Source organism: Triticum dicoccoides, chromosome 2B, assembly GCF_002162155.2.
Source record: "Triticum dicoccoides isolate Atlit2015 ecotype Zavitan chromosome 2B, WEW_v2.0, whole genome shotgun sequence".
NCBI classification, from domain to species: Eukaryota; Viridiplantae; Streptophyta; class Magnoliopsida; order Poales; family Poaceae; genus Triticum; species Triticum dicoccoides.
The window spans coordinates 491,537,459-491,554,875 of record NC_041383.1 but is presented as its reverse complement, the minus strand read 5'-3'; the positions used below and the strand labels follow the sequence as shown (position 1 = coordinate 491,554,875).

Here is a 17,417-nt window from a genome sequence, read left to right as displayed (position 1 = left end):
ATTCCTTCATTACTTGGTTAACCACTAAGTCTGAGTCGCCTTAAGCCATCAAGCGCCAGACGCCGAGTGAAATGGCCATACGCAACCCATACAATAGTGCCTCATACTCAACTTCATTGTTCGAAGAATCAAAGTGAATTTTGAGGACATAGCTGAGCTTGTCTCCTCATGGGGACACTAAGACCACTCCTGCACCAGAGCCAATTATCATCTTGGATCCATCGAAAAACATGGTCCAAATGTTTCGATTGAACTTGAATCGGTTGTTGTTGTTCTGTCCACTCTGTGAGGAAATCTGCAATTACTTGGGACTTAATGGCCTTCTTTGCCTCAAATTTGATATCCAAAGGAAGAAGTTCAATCACCCACTTTCCACTCGACCAGTTGCATCTCTATTATTCAGAATCTCTGGCAATGGAGCGTCGCTGACGACTGAAATTGAGTGATTAGAGAAATAATGTGCAACCTTCTTCGTGGTCAGGTAAATCCCATAAACAAGCTTCTGATAGTGAGGATAGCTCTGCTTGGATGGAGTTAAGACTTCTGAAATGTAATACACAGGGCGTTGGACTTTGAAGGCCTTGCCTTCTTCTTCCCGCTCGACCATGAGCACTGTGCTAACAACTTGTCACGTGGCTGCGATGTAAAGCAGCACATGCTCCTTGCTAACCGGAGCAGCAAGCATCGGCTGGGTGGAAAGCAGGGCTTTGAGCTCCTCAAATGCTGCTTCAGCTTCGTCATTCCACTCGAACTTGTCAGATTTCTTCATCAGTCGGTAAAAAGGCAGTGCCTTTTCACCGAGGCGTGAGATGAATCGGCTCAAAGCAGCCAAACAACCAGTAAGCTTCCGAACATCATGCACATGCACTGGGCATTTCATTCAGAGGATTGTGCCAATCTTCTCTGGGTTTGTGTCGATCCCTCGTTCGGAAACGAGAAAACCGAGTAACTTTTTGCTTGGGACTCCAAATGTGCACTTTGATGCATTAAGCTTTGATATCATACCTTCTCAGGTTGGCAAAGGTCTCAGCAAGGTTAGTCAGCAGGTCGGATCCTTTGCGTGACTTAACCACAATGTCATCCATGTATGCTTCCACATTCCGACTGATTTGAGTGAGCAGGCACTTTTGAACCATGCGCATGAATGTGGCACCAGCATTCTTGAGGCCAAAGGGCATAGTAACATAGCAAAAACACCCAAACGGGGTGATGAAAGTCGTCTTTATCTCATCGGGTCCATACAGTCGGATCTGATGGTACCCGGAATAGGCGTCTAGGAAGGACAGTCGCTCACATCCCGCAGTTGAGTCGACTATCTGGTCGATGCGGGGCAGAGGGAAATGATCTTTCAGGCAGGCCCGATTGATGTGCTTGAAGTTAATACACATTCGAAGTGATTTGTCTTTCTTAGGAACCATAACAATATTGGCGAGCCACTCGGAGTGGTATATCTCGCGGATGAACTCAGTAGCCAGGAGCCGAGCCACCTCCTCGCCAATGGCTTTTCTCTTCTCTGTGGCGGACCAACGGAGATGCTCTTTAACAGGTTTTACTTTTGGATCGACACACAAACGGTGCTCAGCCAGCTCCCTGGGTACACCGGGCATGCCAGATGGCTTCCATGCAAAGATGTCCCAATTCTCACGGAGGAACTGGATGAGCGCTTCTTCCTATTTGCTGTCAAGTATCATCGATATATGGGTCGGAGCAGCATTGGGGTCAGTCGGGTGAACGTGAACTGGCTTGGTCTCGTCGGCCGATTAAAATGCAGACTCCGTGGCAGGCCTCTTAGCATGCAGCAAATCACTCTGATCTGCGGTCTTCTGGTACTCTTGAAACTCTATTGCTGCCATCTGCTCATCTGCTATCTTTGCCCCATCTTGAAGGCAATCTTCTGCTCTCTGGCGGTTACCGGAAACTGTTATTACACCTCTGGGGCCAGGCATCTTCATCTTGAGATATACATAGCACAGTTGAGCCATAAAGCTAGCATAAGTAGGTCTGCCCAGAATGTCATGATATGCACTCTGGAAATCCACAACCTCAAACGTCAACTTCTCCTTGCGGAAATTCTTCTCATCGCCGAAAACCACGTCGAGAGTGATCTGGCTGAGTGATTCAGCTTTCTTTCCTGGGATGATTCCATGGAACCGCATGTTACTCTCACTAAGTTTGGACATCGGAATGCCCATTCCTTTGAGGGCCTTAGCATACAAAATATTCAGGCCACTGCCACCGTCCATCAGGACCTTAGTCAGTTGGGTGCCTCCCACGACTGGGTTGACCACCAGCGCTTGCCGCCCAGGGGTAGCTACGCATGTCGGGTGGTCGGACTGGTCGAATGTAATGGTTTTTTGACCACTTCAGATACCTTGGTGTTGCCGGAGCAACCATGTTCACCTCTCTGTTAATGACCTTCGGTCGACTTTTGCTCCCAATATCGGCAAAAACCAAGGTGGCATTGACATTGGGGTAACCATCGTCATCATGCTTATCCTCTTCTTCCTTCTCAGGCTCTTTGTCCTTATCACTGGGTTTACATTCTCGGAAGCTCCGGATTAGGAGTCGACATTGTCGAGTGGTGTGCTTGGGGAGAATCAGGTTCCCCTCCTCATCCTTCTTGGTGTGAATATGACACTGCAAATCCATCACATCATTTCCTTTCTGGTCCTTCACTTTCTTGGGGGTCCAAGGCCCTTTGGGTTTCCCTTTGAACTTTCCTTGATTCAACATTGCTGCCTCGGCAGGACCTGCTGCCTCAGCCTTTTGCTTCTGCTTCCGACTAGAATTTCCTTCTCCGGTGTCCTGGGCGACTGTTTTGTGCTTGCCACTCCTGAGTTGGTCTTCCTCTTCGCCGTTAGTGTACTTGGTGGCAATCTCCATCATCCGAGTCAAAGACATATCTCCAGTCCAACCAAACTTTAGATTAAGCTCTCTGTAGAGAACGCCTTCCTTGAAGGCACAGACTGCTTGGTGATCTGACACATTCTCCACTGTGTGGTGCAGAGTGATCCTTCTCTGGATATAGTCTCTCAGGGTTTCATTCGGTTTCTGCATGCAATGTTGCAGCTCCGGTAGACTAGCAGGTCTCTTGCAAGTGCCCTCAAACGTTCTGGTGAACACTCAGGCTAACTCATCCCAACTCAAAATGCTCCCAGGGGCCAACTGATTCAGCCAAGCCTAGGCAGAACCTTCAAGCATCAGAGGAAGGTGCTTCATGGCCACCTCATCGCTTCCGCCACCAATGTGCACAGCCACTCGGTAGTCTTCGAGCCAAGTATCGGGCTTTGACTCACCTGTAAACTTACTGACGCCAGTTGCCAGTCTGAAGTTATGAGGAATCTCAGCGGCTCTAATGGCTCTTCCAAAACACTTGGGCCGGAAACGTGGACTCTGCCTCCACTGGGTCTGTCCTGATCCAACCCTTCTCTGTATGCTCTATTCCGGTCGACCAAACCCTGCACAAGTACAGACCTCTTGTCGAAGCCGGACTCTCTGGGGTCGACTGGAACTCTGCAATCATTTCCATACAGACGCATGTTGTCATTGCGCTGGGGCGCATATGATCCGTCCCTCGGAAGGGGCGAAGGCGCTCGATGGTAGTTGTCGCGGGCGTATTCACGATCATATTCTCCATGAGCTCTTCCTAGGTACCGATCCTGGCGGTGATCATGAACTCCATGCCGCAAAGGGGACCTAGGAATGTGTGCCAACTGAATGGTATCTGCTCTCACTGATCTGTTGTGGATTCTGTTCCGTGACTGGGACATAGCGGAGTTCTGGTCTCCCGCTGCTCGGAGCAGCGTTCTTATCTGTTCCAAGCCTCTTCCAGCTTCCGAACGGGACGGCTGAATGGACTCTGCAATACGCGCAGCGGCTGCCAAATTCTGAATTGGTGTACGGAATACCTGAATTTCCGGTGGAAACAATTGGCGCGGATGTCGACTGGACTCGGGGTTCAGTCGGTGCGTAAGCTCATCGAGAGAATGTTGGAGATTCTCCAGACGGGTGCGCTCAGCCAGAGTGGCCACACGCACCGCCTCCAAGGCCCGGACCTCGGCGGTTTCCCCTATGATGGGGGTCTGGAGAGCCTCCACGTTGCGGCGATGCAGCTCGTTCCTCTGCTACGAGCTGGGAGGTTGGGGCTGATACTCTTCATGGTCGAGTGACGGGCCAGCGCTTCTGCCGCCGTCGCTGCTGCGACAAAAACCAGGCAGACCGCGATGGGAGTCGACCATGAGGACCTCCGCCGTGGGGTCACAACTCCCGCTCTCGGAGAAGGTATCTGCAAAATCAGTCGACAGATCGACCGATCCGCAAGGAAACACGTCGGGCTCAATCGCCTTGACTTGAGGGGTGAACTCCTGACGAGCCACCACGTGTCTCACCCACTGCTGGAGCCGCGAACGCCCAGACCGCTTGCGGCGGCGTCCAGTGGAGTGAGATGACGACGCGACGACCGACTGGTACGGAGAAGACGGCTGCCGAAGGAGGACGCCGCAGGAACTAGCGCGGAAGTGCACCGAGCCATGAGCCGGGAGAGCCTCGACATCGAGGGGGGGCCTCCTGGAGCCAGGCGGAGTCGTCGGCGACGAAAGTGAGCGCGCTGAGTCGGAACTCGCGGCCCATGACCAAACCACCGTCGGAAACCATGCTGATGAAGATCGAAGAAAATGCAACCTCGTCGGAAGTCGCTAAGACGCTTTGCCCCACAGTGGGCGCCAACTGCCGTGGTTCTAAGTCTGGCAGTAAGTATAGGGGTTACGAATGAGGAGGCAAGGTCCTAGCTACGGTGAGATTGTACGCAAGTGTTTATGAGTTCAGGCCCCTCTCGGAGGAGGTAAAAGCCTATGTCTTGGTGCCCGGAGGCGGTCGATTGGATTATGAGAGTGTGTGTTACAGGGGGTGCGGACCCTTGTGCCACAGGAGGGGTGGCTTATATAGAGTGCGCCACGACCCCGGCCATCACCCATTACCAAGAGTTCAATGTACATAAAGATGGGGCGTTACTGATAACGCCAGCCATAAGTGCTTTTAATGACCTTAAAGACTACAGAGTGAATGCTTGACCGTTGTTGTTCTGAGTGACTCCTGGTCTTCAGTAGGTTGAGTGGTTTCTTGTATGGTCGAGTGATTGACTGGTCGTGTGACATCAGGAAGGAGGGGTACCCGAGTGATTGATTGGTCGAGTGGATTGCACTCGACGCCTTTATTGGGCACTCCTTGTTGTCTCTTGAGCTTCTTTGCTTCTAGGGTAGTGACCTTGGGTAGGACGCATAGGTCAGGCCTATGACCCTACCCCAGGTCAATATCATCATCAAAGGGGGTTGGCCGAATTGGGAGAGGACCCCAAGTAGGATTCCTCCTACTTGGGGCGCCCCCTTGGCTGCCTCTCCTCCCCTCCAACCTATATATATGTGGGGAAGGGGGCGCCTACAACATAGAACAACAATTGTTAGCCGTGTGCGGCGCCCCCCCCCCCTCCATAATTTACATCCCGATCATATCTTTGTAGTGCTTAGGCGAAGCCCTGCGCAGATTACTTCACCATCACCGACACCACGCCGTCGTGCTGACGGAACTCATCTACTTCCTCAACACCTTGCTGGATCAAGAGGGCGAGGGACGTCATAACGCTGAACGTGTGCAGAACTTGGAGGTGTCGTACGTTCGGTACTTGATCGGTCAGAGCTAGAAGAAGTTCGACTACATCAACCGCGTTGCCAAACGCTTCCGCTTTCGGTCTATGAGGGTACGTAGACACACTCTCCCCCTCTCATTGCTATGCATCTCTTAGATAGATCTTGCGTGAGCGTAGGAATTTTTTAGAAATTGCATGCTACGTTCCCTAACACTAGCAGCACCACAGGGTCATGAGAATGCATCTTTCAATCTCAGATGGTGGATACAACACATGAAATAACCATTCCTTCACATTATTCCAACCCGGTAATCTCCAGAATTCGGACATAGTCCTCCATCACTCTCGAGCTAAAGGACCTCGACAAAGAGGATGAAAGTTGTCTTCCTTTAATCTCCATATAATATGCGTCAAACTAGTTTATGGAGGGATATTTAATTTGTTGAGTCCCATGCCCTACTCTACGTTACCAGCGACCGGACCAACACTCTGGGGAGCGCAGCCGGCCGCCAGACATGGGCATGGCAGAACCGGACAAGCTTCACTTAAAGATCGCTTAGCGTTGCATGTAATAATATGGATTTGAGGTTTCTAATTTGAGGTATCCGGATGTGGAATGCATTATTGGAGGCATGACCGGTCAGTGTCCGCGGACGCGCCCGGGCGCATCTGCGCGCGTTTGAGGGGTTGGATTTGCCAAGTCTGTCGGTAGGTGCTCTTAGTCTCTGCTCTCGCTCTCTTCCTCCGCTCTAGTGGCGGTGGCGGTGACATGTGTAATCCCTTCTGACCTTGTCGGCCAGCCCGTGGATTCTCCTCCCATCTTCATGCCGCTCCGGCGGCCAGTGGCAGCGAGGGGAATCTATGTGCCTTGGTTCCGGCTAATAGTTTAGGTTAAGTTTTTTTTTTCTCATAGGAGCAACGTTCAAGCGGATGGCAGTGTCTCATCTTCGAGTTGATCTTCCGAGCTCCGATCCTCCTCGAGTTCGTCCATCGGGACAGATTCAACGAAGATTCTGCATAAATTTATGCCGTCTCCTTGGGTTAGCAGCAAGGTTAGGTTTTCTCGCTCCTCATTCGTGTTTTGTCGGAAGTATAGGTGGTCTTGAATACATGAGCCGACTCCTATGCCTATCTTTGATGGCGTGGACGTATTCATACTCTATAGGCATCGATGTGGAATAGTGGAATCATCTTTTTTAGGGCTACAGTAATTGAAGTAATGCTTTGTAACGGTCGACGAGGAGTTTTTAATGCAAGACCAATAGCCAGCATTTGGCTAGTCTGCCGCCTAGTTGGTCATGATGCCACGGATGTCAAAAACACTACAAGAACGGTACACCTGCGGCAGAAAACCTGCATGTAACAACTTAAGACGAGCCTCCTCGAGTTTGTCCATCGGGGCATATTTGATAGAGCCTTTGGCATAGATTTTTTACATCTCCTTGGGGAAGCGAGGCTAGGGTTTCTCGTTTTTGTGATGGCAGCATATGGCGTGAGGCGCTTCATATCGGTTCAAGGTTTGAGCGTTGACGTTTGTGGCTCCAAGATTGTGGTCCTTAGGGGCACGTGCACGAAGACTTCTCGATTGTCATGGACAAGATCGGACTCGTTGAAGGGCGGCGATGGCTCATTCCGATGGCGGTAGTGGTCATCCAAAGGTCGAGATACTTCGATGTAAATTTTGTTATGTTGGGGGTGCTTTGCACTTTTGATGAACCTTTATTATAGATTCAGATCCTTCTTGGCAAATAAAACAAATGCGATGCAAAAAAAAACAGAAGGAGTATTTGTGAAGCAAACTATAGGCGGTCCTTTTTTTTTTGGTTGCATGAGGCGACTCCTATGGCCACCTTTGATGGCGTGGCCATATTCGATGTGGAAGCATCTTTTGTTATGGATACAGTACAATGAAGTACTGGTCGATGAAGAATTTTTTTACGCAAGACTAATAAGCCAGAATTTCGGTAGTCTACCGCATAGTTGGCGATGATGTCACGGATGACAAAAACACTACAAGAACGTTACACCTGCCGTAGGAAACCTGCACGTAACAGCTCAAGACGAGACCTAGAATCTTACCCTGGTTTGGACTAAAAGTAGAAGGTTTTATGAAGTTCGCACGGAGCAGTTAACCCCGGGGAATAATAGCCACTTTGCTTCGGACCCTCGGTCAAAGTAGCAAAAAGGGAGCAACAACCCGCCGGCTGTCATACCATCCATCCCGTCCGTCAATGTGTCGCGTTTCCAGGGACTAGAAAACCGCGAGGCGTGCGCAGCTCGCGTCCGAAGAAAGAAAGCACAGCCACGACCACCTGCCGAGCAGAAGTGACATTTCGGCCGCGCACCGCCCGACCCGGTCGGTTTCGATCTGGACGGAGGTGGTCGGAGGACGGAGCGTCGGAGCCCGCGGCGCCGACGCGACGGAGGTGGGCTTGTTTTTCCCAGCGCGTGGCCCGTGCAGCTAGCCCGGTCTACAGTGTTGTGGGGTTCAGACGTTCCCATTTGGTCCTCTCCGGATCTCCTAAATCCGGCCGGAAGAAAAGGTGGAACCCCCATTTTCGTTTCCGATGCGGGATCGGGCCTCGATGTGCACGTGAGGACTGCTTCCATTCCATGGTTTTGATTCAGCTCAGGGGGATAGACCGTTTTGTGTACCTCTAGAAGATTGGACCAAGCTTAGGCTAGATCGATGGACGGTCGTCGAGACTTCGGAACCTTTGCATATTTACTTCGCCGGGTTCGGATGTCGAAACCACAGGCGGGGCGGGTCAAAGCAGAAGCAAATGACGATGCTTGGCGGAGCAACCGCCCTGTCGAATCTGAACGCTCGCCAGGAATACCACGGGTCAGTTCTTGCACTGAGCTGCCACTGAAACCGACCACATGCCTAACACTGAAACTGAATACTACCCTCTAAACCCAGCTTGTCGTTGCCCGAGCCTAGCCTCTTTTCCTCTATTGTCGGTACTCGGTGGCTTTGTGAGATTGCCCATCTTGTCGGGTCCTTGGGGTGCACAGCTCATTCGCGAGGGCTTTAACACGACGATTTTTTTACTGTCAAGTATAATAACCTTTATCTGGCTTCGACTCCGTTCCAATGTTTATAGTCGTTGCAATGTGGTCCATGACTTTGTTGTAATTTTTACTTCACAAAATTGTTGTACTGTTTTTACTCATTAACGATAGATCGGTACTTCTTGCAAAAAAACAAGAAGGGTGTAGATAAAACAACGAAGACACGAAGACTCCCGCGCAGGTCCCAACAGCCCAAGCCACCCATGATGACAGAACATACAGGAAATAACCAAGCGCGGCGGTTGCTGGCAAAGAGCTTAACGCTGCACGCAACAGAGACTTACGGGTGCAGTCAAACAATACTTCAAGTCATGAAAAATACACACCAGGAAGAACAAAGGGAACAATCGATGTCAGTCTGAAACCGCCACAGTAACAGCCGGAAGTCAACCCGAATAGCCGATGTCTCGGTCTACAGGCCTGCGGGGAACCATCAAATGTGAACAAGTTAAAGGTTGACAATATATGGTTGACCGATGTAATGTCAATGCCAAAATATGGGCATTGCTTGACCGGTAGTAATAATAATAGTCAAGTAGACCTAGAAAATCTGACTCTGACTCCGACCCAAGGATCCAGCCAATTTTTTTTTTCTAGGTATAGAGGACGACTGGATGAGACTTGTTCCCTTCAAAATTAAGTTAGAGCGACCTAGCTAATCCTTAGCTCCTCATGCCCCTACGATGAGGGTTCTCCAAGTGCAGCAACGAGTATTCAGCATTCAGCACGCAGAACATCCATCGGTTCGCTCATCCTTCTTTCTTACTCGTTCTGCGGTGGATGGGTGTGTGTATCTGCACTACATTCAGAGGACTTCCCAAGCTATCATGTGATGTGCATCGTGGTCCATGGTAAGCAAGTAGCAATCAGATAAGATAACCGGCGAAAGTGCTTTTGGACCCTTGGTTTAAGCACGCACAACATGCAATACATTAGTCTGAGTCCAACGTCTCAACTGCTTCTCCAAAAGAAAGAAGAGATACCGATTTATAGATCCCCACACAAGTATGTAAAAGCAAAAGGCAAAGATAGTTAAGAAAAAAGACCAGATGATGTGTGCCACAGTGGTCCAAAGCAGTTTTTTAGCCTTTAAGCAGATTTCATTAGCAAGTAACCGAAGGCGCAGTCTAGGAGTTGTGCATTTTCCGTCTTGATGTCGTCTTGTAACATAGAGTTAGTGATTATTTAGTGGAGTTACTGTCGCGAGGCATGCAACCTTGGATTTTCTTGCGCATTATTTCCGGGCCAATGTTGTTCGGCAGCTGAATTTTGCATTCGTAATAATATATGCCAGTATGCATCATCCTGATGTGGAGGCCGGGGGGTTATCCTCCTGTTTTTTTAAGTAACCGAAGCAACAACAAAAAGGGAATGCGGATACTGTCTTTACATGCTTGGGATGGTTTGACACGAACTCCAAACATGATTGGGCTCAAATATACATTTACCTTTGAAATGGACATGCAGCGAATGACAAGAAAGTAACACAACTTACCTAGTTAAACTGCAAAATCAAGATACCCTCATCGACCTAGTGATCTTTGATCTTTGCACACTTCTTATTTTCTTGTAAATTTCAAAAAAGTGCAGAATACAGAAGCACATACTCAGGACGTTCAAACATGATACGCCTGTTCAGAAACATTTCGTCTAAATAACAGTGCACCGAGCTTAAAATAGAAACACTGAAGCAACAAGTAGGCCCATGGTTTTATCTCTTGAGTAGTTCGGTACACTTTCAATATTTGAACATTCTTCAATAGAAAAATGTGTACACGTAAATTTAGGAAACCAAGTACGGGGTTTTTTCCATGTCAATAGCACGATGCTTGTTTCACTGAATTTTGGATATAGCAAGAATTTGCATTTTTTTAGGGGAAACAAGAATTTGCAACACTGGTGGATTCAGCAGGGTGTAGGGGGCACGCCCCACCCTAAGATTTTGGCCCAGCCCATATATCAGCTGGATAAACGAACAGTCACACCCCAACAATTCTGCCTCCCCAAAAAGAAAAGTAAAAAAAAAAGCACGCCACTGCTAAAAAGTCATGGGACAAACGAAAATCCAACTCGATGCTTGGGCTCATTTGCTCCCGAGCTACAGTAAATTCAGAAAAAATATACTACATAAATTCAAAAAAATCTCAAATTTTTTTGTATGGAAGATGTTCGCATGCGTAATGTCTGTGCAAAATTTCACCCCGTTTGGACATCTGAGAAAATCGGTCCAAACAGTGCGTGAACAATAACCTTACTCACAAAGCCGAAATTTATCTTTTTTATCGCGTGCTCCTCGAGTGTCCAAACTTCACCGATTTTTGCACGAACATCACGCACATGAGCATCTTGCTTCCAAAAAATCGGGATTTTTTTAAAAAAAAATCTATTTTTAACGATTCTTTTTTATTTTGCCCGGGCTCATTTGAGCCCGGGAGCAGAAACACCGCTCTCTGGGACAAACACTATCTACCATCAGATAGACACCGTTCATGCATGGAAACTTTAATTTTGAAGCTCACAATCTCGTTCAGTTTGCATGTAACTTAGATATAGGTCGCCATATATGGTTGGGGAATCCGTATGGCCCAAACCTAGTACCTATGAATCTTGATGCAGTAATTAAGTTGGGTGAGAGTTCTCAGAAAAAAATAAAAAAAAATGGATAAATACCTGACGGAGTGGACCCATGACATATTGATGCAAGTTTGGTATCACCCTGAGAGATGCAGAACCTCCTGAAATGCAGAGCAACTTACAAATGGGTAGTTCAAGAAAAGGTATGCTAAGTTGAAGCTAAGCAAGTAGCGATCAGACAACCTAAATTATGATCGAGAGATTATGAAAAATCGGTGTAAACCTGTACAAATTTGTGACCTGAGATCAGTGTAAACATGGGGTCTACGGGTTCTTAACACGGAAGTAGCGTCTTCCATGGAAAATAGCTTTGAGTCCATGTTAGATAATGCTAATGTGCAAACATGCTTCTGTTAGTCCTAAACATGTACTAGTGCTAATATTTAACCATTTATTTACTTCAAAATTAAGACCCAACACTTTCCTCTAACAGAATTAGTGGTACCATTCGTGTACTTGCCCCTAAAGTAGGCAACTCAGCAAATCAGATAATGTCTTTAGTCTTTACAAGAAAGCTACTGTACTTTACAGAAACTCTCAATCTTGTTAAAAAAAAGCCTTAATGTTGTAATATTTGCATGCGCACAACTTTCAATTACTTGATCCCTAGCTCTAATCCCTGGGAAATTATCCAACAGAAGAAATGAAATAAATAAAATCCAATGCTAGCGACTAAATGTGGGGGTGAGAGCATCAAGGGTTCAGCTAACGCTTGAGGCGCACACTAAAGACCCGATGGAGTATTCTTCTATGGGAAATTGACCTGGTGATGACTGATGACACGACAAAGGTCTGGGGATACCACAGTCCTTCTAACCATCCAACCATAGGTCGGTTCACTGGTCCTGATGTTTGGTTTTGCAGAATTGATGCATGATAACTTCAGATTGTGCAAGTTGCCAGACTCGCTCTGCGGTCTTGTAATCTTCTTTTGCTCTAGTTTGTTTGTTTTCTGCATGTTTCGAAGAGGCCCCGGACAAGGTTTTAGGACTTGGGCCTTCGGCCGCTTGTTCCGTTATCGCTTCGATAGTGGAAAATGAATACTAGTAGTAACAACCAAGTAGTATGCATATTCATGCCATCCTAGAAACTTAACATATTGTTAGAGTTCCAATTTCCAACACACTGACATTCTCACTGAAGCTCAGTCCGACATTCTGTAGCTATACATGGAGATCGCAATTCTGACCAGCCAAACGTGCATGGTATTTGAGTTTCCTCACTGATTGTACCACAAACAACCAAAGAACATGGAGAACTAAGCCCCCAACAACGATATAGGTGAAGCATGATTTGCGTTATCCTTCTCCATTGCTATCGCATAATGAGATCAGTACAAAGCTAGCCTTGACTCTGATCATGATTTAAGAGACGTGAGTATTTTGATCCAATAACAAAGCTCCTTTCTCGATCAAGTTTTCAGTGAGAACATATCTAGAGTTCAACTCCTTTTCCGATAAATCTTAAACTTGCTTAGCAGTACGAGCCTCCATTTCGTCTGTGCAAAGGGAAAAAGAAGAAAAATACTGTACTTGTCTCTGTCTGTACATCACATCACCACACGGTGAGATAGTGTGTGAATTTTTACCTCTCCCGGCGTCTGTAACCTGTCCTGTATGCCCCGTTAACCACACCTCTGTTAAAGCACTTTCTGTCGAGTGTCGACCCACCGTAGGAGCCACGCGTTACCGTTGGGTTGCTGTACGAGCCTCAGTTCAGCGTTGGTCTTGGACGAGCACGGTGGCGTTGGCGTTGGCGTTCGCCTCCCTCCGCCGCCGCTTCCTCGCCCGCCTCAGGATCTCTAGCGCCTCCCCCTCCCCCTCGCTCGTCGCCTCCTCCGCCACCACCTCATCACCCGGACACCCTGCACCATGCACGCACACACAGGATCAGCATGCATGCATGCATGAGAGGCACCAGCACGCAGAGGGAGAAAGGAAATTCAGTTCAGTTCCGCGGCTACCTCTACCTGCTTCCAACTTCAGGATCACGCAGGAGGCGCTCCAGTCGCTGTCAGCCCCCTCGTAGTCGCCGTCGTCGTCCGAGTCGATTAGAATGCCCAGCGTCGCCTGCATCTTTTCCACATCCACAACCAACCAAGCAAGATCATCAGCACACTCAGTAACCATCCTTCCAAGAACAACTTCACACTTGTTTAACCTACCCTTTCACTTGCTTAATTAACAGGCACAAACCACAGAGCATTTATGAAGCAGCGGCAGCAAGTGTGCTCAAGTAAATTCAGTCAGTTAGTTAATCAGGCATGTTCTTCTTTCAGGACAAGTGATGTTCTTCTTTCAGGACAAATGATTCAGTAAATTAGTGATGTTCTTCTTTCAGGAAAAATATTTCAGTGATGTTGGTCTTGAGCCGTTAGCTATGTAGCAACACCGCGTTAGGTGATCTCATCTCTGCTAACATTTACACTCGTTCAGCCGAGCTAGAAAATTCGTTACCTTGTTGATTGGCGCCTCTGTATTGACCTTCTGAATGGCCAACTCTTGCTCTTTAGGTGGCGCTGGCCTGCTGTAGCTTGGGCCAGCCAGTTTCGGTACCATCCACTGTTCCACCCTTGGCTTCAGATCAACCGCCTTTCGATGATAAACCACGGGCACAGGAATGCTGGCACCGACAGATAAATAAGCCTAATTAGTCAGTAGAATCTCAAATCAAACAAGGATCAGGGAAGATTAAAGCAAAGGCAGATGCATATTCAGAAAGCGGACACATTCTTTTCATTAGCATTATAACTGAAAGACACCAATCCAATTAATCTTGCTGTCAAAACAGAGATAACGCTCTACTGTACAGGCATTAGAATATTGGACATCTCAAGATTTGAAAGGCCAGAACTAACTAGCTTTGTAATGAAAGAAAAGAAGAGAAGCATCTTATCACAAGATCCTCCTGCACATAAGAGTGGTAGTAGGTTTAATACCCCTTCTTGTGGATTTCAAGATTTATAGGTTCAGTTTGCGTATCGATTTCATCAAGGCAATTTTCACATCTGATGCTCCACACCACAGCAGCAATGCATAGTAGTTATCTAACAACCTAAATCTGTTGTAAGAAGCTGAGGTTAGAAGAAGATTACGGTTTTGTTACTGGTATCAGGGCTTTCCCATTTGCCTCGGGTTTCTGGTTCGTCTGCGACCTTCCATCTGCTGCTTCTGTTTGTTTCACCTGGGGCCTTCCATTTGCCACTCGTGTGAGGTGCCTCTGGGTCCTTGAATTTGCTGCTATTTCTGTTGGTTTCTTCCTGTGGGGCCTCCAATTTGCTCCAGCTGCTTGGTTCTTCCTCTGGGGCCTTCCATTTGCTACTGCTGTTTGGTTCTTCCTCTTGGGCCTTCCATTTGCTACTGCCGTCGGTTTCTTCTGCGGCCTTCTGTCTGCTACCGGTCCTTGGTTCATCAGGGGGCTTCCTTCTGCTACTTGTGTCTGGTTCATCAGGGGGCTTCCATTTTCTGCTGCTGTGTGGTTCATCAGGGGTTTTGCATTGGTGGTGCAGCTCTGGTCCTTCAACAATGAAAAGAAAAATAGAATATGAGGAGAAAAATACTGACAGGCTTGTCAATTCAAATAGTTGAGTAAGAAGTACACATACTGCCAGCATTTGCATCACACCGGGCAGCCTACTATCGAGAGATCTGACAGCTCTAACGACCCCCTGTCCAAAGAGGCAAAGATCAGGAAGAGCCACATTAGTTGCTTTGCTTTAGTATGTGTAGTGACGACGGTTGAGCATTCCAGATGATATACAAGATTGTGCATGTTCCTCAAAAGCAATATTTTAACTTTAGAGTAAAATGCTGAAAAATAAGCCCTAGTGCACAATGAGAATTTTTAGTGTTAGATATCATGAATAGACGACCGAAATGATGGTTCCTGGAAAAAGAAAGATACAGAAGAAAATGGTATGAACCAACCTATATGTAAATATGAAACTAAACTCACACATTTGGACATTGGAGAGAGCTTTACATAGTTGTAAATCATCAAGATAAGATAATTACTTATATGCACATGCCAGTGATCAGAATAATTTCCAAAGACAACCGAACCTAACAGAGTTGTATCAAAACTAGTGGTTGGTCTTAGCAGTAGTACCTCCATCTCTTTTGTAAAAAATCTAAAGATGTCACCCTTGAATTGCTCGAATTCTGTTTGAACTTGCTTTGGCAAGACTGAAAGTATCGAGGATATCTCATCCAGTTTGCGGGTGAGAATACCCAGCTGGTCAGGATTACTTTTCGTGCTTCCCTTGAGGAGTGCTTTGAGATCATCTTGTCCCTTAAGCTGTGGCAGCATGTTTGGATTAATTAAACAGAACTTTGTTGCCTCAGCAAAAAGAAGGAAAAAAGGACTGAACCAGCAGCTATCCTTACAATTTGCTTTAGAGAGTCCTCTAGGAGCACAAACTTTTTCTGAATGCTACCAGCTGAACAAAACGAATACATGCTCTCATTAGTCGATGATGTCCTATTTGTGGGAAGTAACAGAATCAGAGTGCAAAACTCATGAAGAAAATAGCAGCAACTACTATCACCCTTTTGTTTATCTAAAGTACTAGTACAAATTAAGGGGTGACTTACAGTCTAGTGATGCCTCCTTCATGCCTCTGTTTAACTGCATCACATCATTTTGCACTGAGTCTAATATCATTCCCATCTTCTGTACTGAACTTGCCAGATGCAGAAATTTGCGCTCAACATCCTCATTAACCTGACCTGTCGAACAACATCAATTGGTCACTTTAGTTTAAATATACTTCCAAATTTATCATGACAATGTGACAGCTAAAAATAGAACCTAGAGTCTAGGTTTAGAACAGCTTCAGGTGCACTATCTGTTTAAAGCATGCACCATTTGACCTTACATGCCCAGTAAATGAGAGAATCTTTGTGAACCTATTCAGAACACCAAAATCAGTGTGCTTAAAGAGCATGTGAACTGTTGTTATGCCGATGAGTGAAATGTAATTTCCCCGCAAAAGAAAGATGAATACAATATAAATTCTGTCAGGTGCAAGGGTTTGAGTTTACATCTGCTATCCAGAAAAGAGGGGCTCCAGCGGTGGATAGGGTTGGTTGGTATTTTTGCAAGTTGCAGCTGAGATTCGTCGCGCATACACGAAGAAGCTGAACTGGCAAGATACGAAGACATCCGCTTCGACGGGTCCTCTTGCATGGCAAATCTCTGGTCACCAATGGAAAGAGAATGAAGATCACAACTGGGCAGCAGATAAAGACTATGCACCGTATATAACTTTTTTTTTAAGGAATCCAACTTCTGTAACTAGCAAATATAACAAAAAAAACATAGCTGTTCTCCCTAAAACATTTAGTAGCATAAGGACTGTTGGTTTGGAAATTCCCTCTGCATTGACGAATATGAATAAATATTGGTGGAACTGCATACTGACTGTGCCCAGAAGGGCGTCAATTCCGACAAAACATAGTGACAAAAATCACCATTTCAAACAGTCTAGCAGTACATGAATGCTACTCACACTTTCAGTCATGCTGTACAGAATGCTCGCGTGCACCAAATTGAGATATCAAGCAATACTTAGTTCACGAATTTGCTCAATGAAATGGCAACTGCAGAGATTTGTACTATTTCTTCTGCCTATCAAACAAGCACAAGTGGATTCAGTGGAAAAGATTAATTACAATAACCAACGCCAATCAATTCGTTGCAAACTTGCTGCTGCAACCAACAAAATCCCAAAACTACTATACTAGTTACCCACTGATCGAACAAAATCACTGAACCCACCGATCCATCCGGTAGAAGCAAACGCGGCCTGGATCATCGATCACCACACAGTAGCAACAATTGGAGAAGAAGGAAGGATGATGTATACGAGACCTGGTCGCGCGCGGGGGCCTGCGAGAGGAGGCTGAGGAGGCTCTCGTCGAGGGAGGCCTGAGAGAGCTGCGACTGCGCGTGCAAGAGGGACGCGCTGCCACCGCCCTGCGAGAAGGACGCGCCTCCGCCACCTCCGCCCTGAGAGAAAGCCGCGCCTCCGCCACCTCCGCCCTGAGAGAACGCCGCGCCTCCTCCA

At 47.1% G+C, this 17,417-nt stretch overlaps 1 protein-coding gene across 1 annotated transcript in view; it reads right to left on the bottom strand.

Moving 5' to 3' along the window:
- Nucleotides 1–12,646: 12,646 nt before the first annotated feature.
- LOC119360954 (protein PAIR1-like) overlaps nucleotides 12,647–17,417 on the bottom strand; it is a 5,588-nt gene continuing 817 nt past the window's right edge. Inside the window, exons 3-12 of the mRNA XM_037626381.1 lie at nucleotides 17,222–17,412; nucleotides 16,393–16,546; nucleotides 15,943–16,077; nucleotides 15,736–15,788; nucleotides 15,458–15,646; nucleotides 14,955–15,017; nucleotides 14,445–14,866; nucleotides 13,807–13,972; nucleotides 13,320–13,425; nucleotides 12,647–13,214 (exon numbers count right to left, since the gene is read on the bottom strand). Of these exons, the coding sequence (XP_037482278.1) occupies nucleotides 13,066–13,214; nucleotides 13,320–13,425; nucleotides 13,807–13,972; nucleotides 14,445–14,866; nucleotides 14,955–15,017; nucleotides 15,458–15,646; nucleotides 15,736–15,788; nucleotides 15,943–16,077; nucleotides 16,393–16,546; nucleotides 17,222–17,412 (1,628 nt within the window). The 3' untranslated portion in view covers nucleotides 12,647–13,065. The remainder of the gene's footprint in view (nucleotides 13,215–13,319; nucleotides 13,426–13,806; nucleotides 13,973–14,444; nucleotides 14,867–14,954; nucleotides 15,018–15,457; nucleotides 15,647–15,735; nucleotides 15,789–15,942; nucleotides 16,078–16,392; nucleotides 16,547–17,221; nucleotides 17,413–17,417) is intronic.